The 9,716-nt window shown below is 53.0% G+C and overlaps 2 protein-coding genes across 2 annotated transcripts; both read right to left on the bottom strand.

Moving 5' to 3' along the window:
- Positions 1 to 2,392: 2,392 nt before the first annotated feature.
- LOC125512543 (transcription factor ILI5) lies at positions 2,393 to 3,667 on the bottom strand. The gene is made up of 2 exons (XM_048677642.2): positions 3,275 to 3,667; positions 2,393 to 3,117 (listed from the first exon to the last, which is right to left on the bottom strand). The coding sequence occupies exons 1-2, from the start codon at positions 3,383 to 3,385 to the stop codon at positions 2,962 to 2,964; spliced, it is 267 nt and encodes an 88-aa protein (XP_048533599.1). The 5' UTR covers positions 3,386 to 3,667; the 3' UTR covers positions 2,393 to 2,961.
- Positions 3,668 to 4,786: 1,119 nt separating this feature from the next.
- Positions 4,787 to 7,212, bottom strand: LOC147966044 (uncharacterized). The gene is made up of 2 exons (XM_087527064.1): positions 6,056 to 7,212; positions 4,787 to 5,886 (listed from the first exon to the last, which is right to left on the bottom strand). The coding sequence occupies exon 2, from the start codon at positions 5,738 to 5,740 to the stop codon at positions 5,159 to 5,161; it is 582 nt and encodes a 193-aa protein (XP_087383190.1). The 5' UTR covers positions 5,741 to 5,886; positions 6,056 to 7,212; the 3' UTR covers positions 4,787 to 5,158.
- Positions 7,213 to 9,716: the final 2,504 nt, after the last annotated feature.

The raw sequence follows: 9,716 nt of genomic DNA, 5'->3' as shown, positions 1-9,716 counted from the left end.
GAGACATTAGTCCTACTGAGAGGCATCGCCACCACATCACAATCCCAACTTAGACATTTAACCTAACAAGAATGCGAACAGGGTCCCTCCCGCCCATATAGGCCAAGGTCCTCCGCACCTTCATGGCCCGAGGCCATAGGAGATGGGGATGTGTTGTGCATGCCATTTGATTGGTCAGTCTGGCAACGTGTGGAGTTTCCCTGTTTCATTTCTCGTCTCGTCGCCTCGTTTTTTAGCTTACTGTTAGGGCTGTAGTTTGTAAAAAAAAAAAAGACATTGTGGTTTCAGTTTATGAAACCCGAGAGAACGCTCTCTTCAAAAAGACACTATTTCCTTTTTCCTTCTTGCCTGCGCCGCCGTCGAACTAGCTAGCCGCTACGGCCAGTGTACATATCATGCACACTGTTTCGTAGTAGTAGCATGGCATTGGCATGCATGTGGGGTTCCTTGCAGAAGATAGCAACGCTGTCCACCCATCATCAGCAATTAAACGAACCTACCTGCACATTGTGATAGGGCACATGCGTGTATGCGCGTAATACTTTGCCCAAGAAACCCCTAAGAAACTTGCACAAACCAGTGACTGTCCATACAGGGAAATCGCGCGTCCTTGGCTGCGCCAGATGCACGTTAGTTTGTTGCGCTGTATATGGCTAGCTGTCCACCATTCACTCATGTTGAGCAGCTAAAAGAATCTTATAAGGTGCTTATGATTTGCTGGCATAGTCTCTAAAAGATGTTCCTGCGAGTAGGGTATAGATGCGTATGTTCATATGAGTGAGTGAGTGCGTGATTGCATGTGTGCGTTTATACCAGGTTTGTAGAAAACTCGTAAGGTTAGTTATTTCCTGGCCACCAGGGTTAAAATTTGATTAGCTATTTACTACTACCTCCGTTCCTAAATATTTGTCTTTCTAGAGGTTTCAAATGGTTACCACATACGGATGTATATAGACATATTTTAGAGTGTAGATTCACTCATTTTGCTTCGTATGTAGTCACTTGTTGAAACCTCTAGAAAGACAAATATTTAGGAACGAAGGGAGTATGTTACTCTACCAATTCTATATACTATGTCCGCCTGGGTGTGTAGGGCATGCATGTAGTTCTAAGTTGACAATTTGGCTAGCTAAATACTCTCTCTGTTTCAAAATATAAGTCTTTTTAGAGATTTCACTATGGATTACATACGGATATATATAGACATATTTTAGAGTGTAGATTCACTCATTTTGCTTCGTATGTAGTCCATAATGGAATCTCAAAAAAGACTTACATTTAGAAACGAAGAGAGTACTTTACATGGAGCATTTAACAAAAAAAACTATCATATTTGGGGTTTGTGTCCCACGAACTATCATTTTCTTAACAGTGACAGCAGACTACCACATTTACTTAATTTTTGGCAAAAAACTACCGAGTATGATTACCATTTTACCAATTTTAAATGTGTTTATGACATGCGGGGCCCACTTTGATTATTTTGACTATTATATTTACCGTTATTACAAGTAGGACCCATATGTCAGCATCTACCTTCTTCTTCCTCCTCCTCTCTTAGGCATTTCAACGAACACCTCATCTTCATGCCGCACATCGAACATTGGTGCCGTCCATGTCGCGCACCTGCAGGCTGCCAGAGTCGAAGATGCCGGACGAGTAGGGAAACGGACGTCCTTTGGAGTCGTGCGTTGGAGTTGGCCTAATTCGTCCAAAGACGGTATGTTAGCCGGATGCTTTTCATCGGCCGGCGTTGTAGGGTGGGCGACTTCACCACACCCGGTCGTCGTCTCGTCTGGTAGTACGCCGGTGGATATATCGATCGTACAAACATGAATGCGCGGTGCGCGCGCAGAAAGAGAAGGGAAGAGCCGGCAAAACAAGGCGGTTGACGCGAAGCCTTTCCTGATCCCCTCGTCTATTTTCTTTCAGTGCTGATTAAAGAAAGGACAAACCCAAGTGGAGACACATGCACTGGTGCGGAGACACACAGAGAGAGACCGGGTTTGCACTCTTTTCACACAACGCCGTGCCATTTCCGTAGCACAAGGAGAGTCACTGGTCGTAGCGTCAAAACAGCCGGAGCCACCGCAACCACAAGTGGGCCATTCCATACATGTCAAGTGGTACCACTGGATCTATATGCAAGTATATAAATAGCATAGCGTAATCATCGTGTTTTTAACCTGATGAAAGTAAACGCGTTGCTTCACGTGCGTACGTACGGATATATAGGGCCGATCGAGGGCGAGAGGGCATAGAGGAAGCAACCATCAGAGCCCGGCATCATTTGCATTCCTTAATACCATACGTAAAAATGAACAGTACACTCCAGTCTAGTATTAATTTGATCTCGTAGTAGTACGTATTCCAACAAAAGTTAAAGCTGGGGTGGTACAACATGACGATGATATTAATTTGCTCTAGGTAGTAGTAGTAGTACCGTAGTAGTGGTCGGTCGGTTGTCTATAGAGGACACAACTCGATCCAATGCCACCAACTAAATTTACAGATCGAGTAGTAGATCAAGAAAGGGACAACAGAAGAGGGGAAGAGGCAGACAGGAGGACGGGGGGGAGCTATCTATCCAGCTCCGAGCTAGCGAGGGAAGCAGCACACGGAGGAGACGATCGAGAGATTAGCTCAAGCAGCAGCCAGCGCGCGAGGATAAGCTTTGGCCCAAGGTAGGAACGCTAGCTAAGCTAATGCCCTACGTAGTACAGACGGAGTGAAGCTTAGAGACACGTAGTACATTTTTCGATCTACACGATCAGATCTAGGCAGAAAGGGAGCAGAAAAGAGACGGTACATATTTAAATATGTGGAGGACGATATATATACCCTAGCTAAGCAAAGCTCTCGTACGTGTCCGGCTGGCCGGAGAGACCCATGTCGCCGCCGCCGCTTAATTGTCCTGGCGGTTGAGCTCTCGCCGATCGACCGGCCGGCGCTGTAGTACGATCACGAGCGGAGGAGGCCGCGGATGATCTCCGCTTCGGCGCTATTGTGGTCCATGGTCGACATGAGGTCCGACAGCCGGTCGCTGAGGTCGTCCACCTCCCGGTGGAGGCTCTTGATGTAGCTGCACGTCTCCTTCAGCAGCTTCGTCGTCGACGCCTGCATTTTCATTTCACTCGCCCGTTATTTCCTGCTGGCTTCGTGCAAGTCAAACTCGCACGGACAATGCAACCACCCAGCTAGCTGGCAAGCGGTGGAGTAATGTGCGTACGTGTGTATCGCTGTTGTGGTGGTAAGCTTAAGCTAAGCAAGTTACCTGGCTGGAGCCGCGGCGGCGGGAGTTGGGGAGCAGAGACTGGAGCTTGGACATGAGCTCGTTGATCTCCTCCTCGGAGATGGCGCCGCGCGACGACCTTCTGCTCGACATCGTCTTCCTAGCCGCTGCTGCGTCGCTGGCCGGCCGGGATGAGCTAGCTAGCTAGTGCCGGAGCAAGCAGACTGCAGACTCCCGCCGGCTAGCTAACAAAGCCACACAGTGTGTACGCTCAAAAGGTGCCGGGCGGTTGGCCGGTGAGCGCGGGGAGGCCCTCGCTGACGTCGAGCCGCTCAGGATACTCGCTGGATAACTTCTAGTTGTGCAATCGCTGGAGGAGTGTGTGAGGGAGACAGAAAGGGAGAGGGTGTCTTTATAGGGCGGAGAACGGATTGGGGAACGATGTAGATGCGCGGAGATAATTCGACCCCGGCAAGTAATTATAGCACTAGCTACTGGCGGAGAGCAAAAGTAGGAACGCTAACGGGGTGAGCCGGGCCCGCGTGTCTCTCTCCGTCTAATCACTGATGAGCCGGGCCCACTGTCATCGGCGCGTGGAGCCCACAGGCGGAGAGGCAGCTCGTTGGGCCCCACTTGAATGACCACCCACCACTGGCCACGTGCCCCATGCCGCCTTGCAGGACTGTTCAGTTTTACCGGGAAAGAACCCCTGGCTAGACGTGTTCGCCTCCTCGCCATGCCGACCGATGCAGCAACGTCCAGGAAATCGACAAGATCATTTGTTGCGTTTGAGGTTGTGATTTGATGTTATCCGAAGCGAAAGTCCCTCGGCTCGGTCTCCTGGCTCCGAGTCTCGTTAAGCGTACGTGTATGTACCACGAACTGATGTGTGGACGAATCGAACCCCTGTCAATCATCGGCATTGCCTAATTAGTCGGCTAGTGCAAATTGAGAGTTTTGGTCATGGAGTAATAAGCTGTTCGGAGAAAGAACACGCACCTTTGTAAAGCTAATTAAACAGGGACATGGATCCATGACCTCTTCTCTTCAGCCTTCACCCATCTGTCCTTGTCGTGAGAACGGACACGGACGCAACTATTGTATTGCACTTGCACACATACGTGCAGCACAGCAACTCTCTAATCAGCGGCAAGTCTTTTATTAACTACGTCAATCAACTATATATGTCCGCACTATCCACAAGAAAACAAGTCGAGCGCCAGACCCAAAAGATGCCCTGTCCCCGGCCGGTTGCCCGGGACGTGAGGGCGGACGTGTACATGCATGCACATACGCCTTTCATTCCCTTGTCGTGTGCTGTGTGCATGCCAGCACAGTGACACATGACACGCCGCTTTGATTAACTAGTAGTAGTACGTGTTTTATGTGCAGCAAACGCACCTAACGCAGGAGATAAGCGCCTAGATTCAGCGCGATGATTGAGGGAGAGTGACGCAGCACGTACGCCTACGGTTTTTTATTCATGCATGCATATGTAAACGTCTGATACAGTGGTATAATTATACGTAATTAGTTAAGAGTTGGTCTGCTGCATGCATGGGGTGGGCTCGGTTTGGCGGGGTTTAGAGCAATTTCAATGGGGTGATCCATTTCGTCCGTTCGCGTCTGTTTGGGTCGGCGCGAACAAAAGTGGCGGCCCAACGCACCGACCCAAACGGATACGCGTCCGTTTTTCGTCCGCGGGCGACCCATTCCAGACTCATTTTTGAACCGGATTTGCGTCGGCGCGGACACGAGACGGACGCGCACCCGCTCGCCCTCTTTCCTTACCGGGCCCGTTGGTCCATGGCACATTGGATTCACATCCTCGCCCGCCTGCTACGTCGCCGACGCCGCCGGCCATTTTTTCAGATAAAAATAGATACATAGATAATTCTAGCATACACAGATAAAAAGAAAAGACCACTACTCGTCGATTTCTGACTCCGACTCGGTAATGTCCTCCTCCGATGTCTGAATGTAGACGTCAGCATACGCCTCGTCTTCAAAGTCCCAACCCGCCGTTTCTCGTAGCTTCAATTTCAATTGAGCTGCCTGCTTCCGCGAACGCTTGTCCTCCCGATAGGCGGCTCGCTTCCTCCTCCTCGCGTCCCTCTCCGATCTCAATTGCTTGTAGAACTGGCGCTCGTCGACGATGTCCTGCGGGTAGCCTCCACGCCACAGCACCAAGGCTTCCACGTCCTTCTCTGCGATGGCAAGGCGACGCTGCCGCCTCCGATGGACACGGCGATCCTCGTCGATGAAAAGCCGCGGGAGAGGCGCCAGATCCTGCGCCCGCTGGCTCGACACGTTGGGAAAATTCATATCCCGACGAGGCTTCAGGAGGCGCCACGCCGCCGCGTCGTGCACACGGGCCGCCGCCTCTGCGGTGTCGAAGGTGCCGAGGGCGAGACGTTTCTCACGAAACCAGATCTCGGCGGAGAAGGCGCCGGAGCGGCGCTCGCGGACTCCGCGAAAATCCGAAGCGCGTAGGCGGCGGATCGACATGGTGACGCAGAGACGGCGAGAGTGGGTGACCGACAGAGTGTGGAGGGAGCGCCTTCTTTTATAGCGAGCGCCGGCCGCGGCTCATGCGCGAACCTTTCCCGCGCGCTGGAGCGCCAAAACCAGCGCGCGCGAACCTTTCCCGCGTGCTGGAGCGTCAAAATCAGATCGACGGTCATAAAAATGAATCGGTCCGTTGGGCGCACTGCCGATCTAAAACTAAAAAGGGGCGGACGGTGGACGGGCGGCCGATCCAAACGGACAAAAAACGAACAAAAACGTCGTCCGTTCGGATCGGCCCGTTGGAGTTGCTCTTACCGAACGGCGGGACGCAAATCTCGGGCGCCCGGAGCGTGGAGCCCCTGCGCCGCTGCCATGTTGGCGATCGAAACCAACCGGGCGGGCTAGCGACCGGACAGCGCGCGCCAACCTTCACGTGACCGTCGCGTGGTGAGCGCGTGCTCGTGTTTAAGGCCGCCGTCCATGTGGTCGATCGGGGCCTGGCCGCCCTGGCTCCGGCCGCGTGACAGTCATCTCACGAGCCTCCACCGCTGGACGGCACGACACGAGGGCCCCGTCGTCGATCGGTGGTCTGGCCCGGCCCCGCCTTCCCGTCCGGCCGTCTCCATCGGCCGATCGGCCCGGCCGGCGGATCCCGCGACCCGGGGGGCATTACGTGCCTGCCTCCGTTGCGAGATCCAGGCGAGCGAACCAGGCACGGCCACGTACGGCGTGCGCGCATGCACGGCGCGGGGCGGCCGCTGGCCACAGATGGTAGATTAGCTCGGGCCGGGTGGGCGGAGAGACGAGCGGCCGGGAGGGTGCACAGCTGCCGCTCCCGCTGGTAGCTTGTGGCGGGCAAAAGGGGCGCGCATGTGAGGGGCGCGCCGCGGTAGTGGGTCTCCGGCTGATGGCGAGGCGGCAGGGCGCCCACCGCCACCGCCACCGCGCGCTCGCGCCCTCCTCGGTTATCTTTGCCGCGGGATTACGTTACACGCCACGTACGTGTGTCCCCGATCCAGAAGATCGATACCCACATACGCGCCTTAGTTAACTAGCCAGCTCCCCTTCCGTCCTTCCGTGGGGCATGTTTATTGTTTGCTTTAGGCCCGGCCGGCCACCCGACTACCACATCTACTCCAGTTAGCTAGCTAGCTCTGTGACTTGTAGTATCTACCTGTGCTGGAGTGCTACTCTACCGGTAGCAGCAGCGCAGTTCTCCTACGACTGGCATCTCTGTTCTCACGACATGACATGACCAACCGAACAAACGGCCGATCGCGTGAGGAGTAGTAAATGGGCGGAACCACGTGTCGCCCGCTCGTGTGAAGATGGGTGGTATCTACGAGTACATGTATCCACGGATCGAGCAGGGGTAGGTCCTATTTTCAACCAAGGAAGAGCCGGCCGTGTCGTATGTACTAGCTGAGCGGCTACACTGGACTCATCAAGGCTCACTCACAGATGAAGCGTGTGTGCTTCGGGGATGCATGCCGGTACGGGTGCTTTCTGGCTCCTATCCTTCTGCGGTTGCCAAAACCGGCTTTTTAGGGTACGTGCGTGCGTACGGTGCGTCGCGGCGCGGCTGTACCTGCTGATCGATCGACGCGTCCACGTCGAGACCAGCCTAGGCTATAGCTAGCTGGCTATGGATCCTGCGAATGGGTCATGGGGCGTGTAACTGCGAAGTACGTAAGTGTTCATAGATCGCAGATTTGAGATTGATCAGTAAGCGCTGGGCCTCTGCCTAGGCTGCCCACCACTAGCTACAGTAAACACTGAAGAAGAGCTGGGGGGCACGTACGGCAAAGTTGATAAACAGTTTTGCGTACGCGCCACCGATCTCTGCCGAGTCATGTTCGACCCATTGTCCTCTCTGACACGAGCTTCTGGAAAAGCTAGTCCCGCGCCGAAAAAAACATCTACTATATCATTTTACGTCTAGCTGGGAGGAGCGTGCTAGCTAGGGGAAGGGGCTCATATTTAGGCCTAGGTCGGGTACTGCTCCTGCCGGAGATCGTTACTTTCCGAGATCGTGGTAGTACTGGCTAGCTAGCATGCATTATCGGTCGATGATAAAGCCGATCCGATGCATGAAACACGCATTGTAGTTTCTAGGAAGGACGAGAGTACCTGTACTTACCTATCCGCCGGTAGTCCGGTACGTGGATGGGGCCGGACGGGGCGGAGAGAGGAGAGGAGAGGACCGGGCAGGCAGCGAAATTGCATCTGCATGTGGTTACTACGTGACCAAGTTGCACGTCGCCGTCGCGGTGTTTATTGCATGGGGCGGACGAGCGGACTCGCTTGCATGGGCTGCCGGCCAAACCCGCCGGCTCCCACACGTGCCTCTGCCCCGTCGCCGGAGGCAACCAACTCCGGCCGGCCTCCTCCCATCGGCAAACGGCATGCCGTTGCCGGACGCGCATGAGTACCCAGTACCCACGTAATCGGAGTATGAGCGTATCCATGCACGGGCTCGTACGTCCGATCGTATGTACGTAGTATGGTCGTATATATAGGCGTGTCCTCACGGGCCTCACGCACACACCTGTAGCATGTCTGATGTCTCTTGGCACGTACTCCGTATGTACGAGACATGCTGCTCCATCGTCAACAGTGCGGTGGTTAAATGTTTCGTCGGGTGGCGGTGCATGTGGGGCAGTTGTGTGACTTGTGTCACGCGGTGGCTCTTGGTCGTTTGGCATGCAGGACCGGCCGGCGGCTCGGACGACGTGAAAAGGCATCTCCGGCTCTCTGGTGAAGGCGGTAATTATGAAGTCGTCGTTGCTCGCGAGTGCGTGCACTGTAGCTCTTGTCATGGAATCTTGGATGAGGTCACCGGTGACTTTGTGAGGACAATAGTTTATGGTGGAGTGAATATTCAACTACTTGCGCAGTGTGAGATCCAAGAGAAATGAAGAGAGCACTTCAATTCACGCAGTCGTCGATCGATCTTATCGTGGTAGCATTGCATACTTTGACCAAGCCGGGTAAATAAGTGTGTGAATCCGACCAGACTAATACACGGATGCCCCACCGGTCTCATGCTCTCTGAGCCTTATGTGACTTCGGGCGAGCTCGATGCATGCATCTGAATTTTCGCCTTGTCATATTACTAGCCGACCGTGCAATTTTCATACTGCAGTGGTTTAATTGCGTGTGTCTACTTAGTTACCAGGATAAGATAGTAACTAGCGGGCATAGGCGCGACGTGAAAGCATGCATGTGTGTGCGCCCATGTTCCTTTTTTTAAATTAGGAAAAGGAAAACAATGCGTTTGACAGCCACACGATGGCGTGAAAGTATCTGTGTATGTTGGAAGTTCATACATGTTCTTGTACACTTCCTTATTTTTAGAAGTTGGGAGGTCATAGCAACATACAAGGAATTTATCTTCCACATGAAAGAGCACGGTGTCATGGCTAACTATGCCAAGGATTCAGACGACATTGCTGCAGTGAGACGATAAGGAGTTGGGGCACGAAGATGGATAAGTCGTGTTGACCGCTAGCAACGGTTGAACCTTCAAAGAAAACCAAGAATGGATAAATAATACAAATCTCAGATATAGTACGAACCTATAGATGCAAGTAAAACCTGGATCAATAAATATCAAGTTAAGAAAGTGGAATGCAATAATTATGCATATGCAAGTAGCTTGGAGTAAATATAGCCAAGAATGTCCATACCCATAAGGAAAAGGAATTCCCATTCAATTTCTTCACCTTCCAACTGTCTATTGCGAACTAGAACAACCTAATTCCATGGGCATAGAGGAATTCGTATTTGGTCTCCACGTACGACGTGGAACAAAAGGCCAACTCCATCGCGCGATCCCAAACGGATGTTCGCTTTGCCCGGATTCGGTCCGTTTGGATAAGGAAATGGGGTCATGTTCAGGCCTGTCCTGGGATGCGGTGAGGGTGCGTCCAGCGCGCGGCCGCATCCTTTGGCCCCATCCTGTCTGCCTCCATTT

Source organism: Triticum urartu, chromosome 6A (assembly GCF_056163025.1).
Source record: "Triticum urartu cultivar PI428250 chromosome 6A, HENAU_Tu73, whole genome shotgun sequence".
Classification (NCBI taxonomy): domain Eukaryota; kingdom Viridiplantae; phylum Streptophyta; class Magnoliopsida; order Poales; family Poaceae; genus Triticum; species Triticum urartu.
The sequence above is the reverse complement of the archived record's forward strand: the minus strand, read 5'-3'. Positions and strand labels throughout refer to the sequence as shown.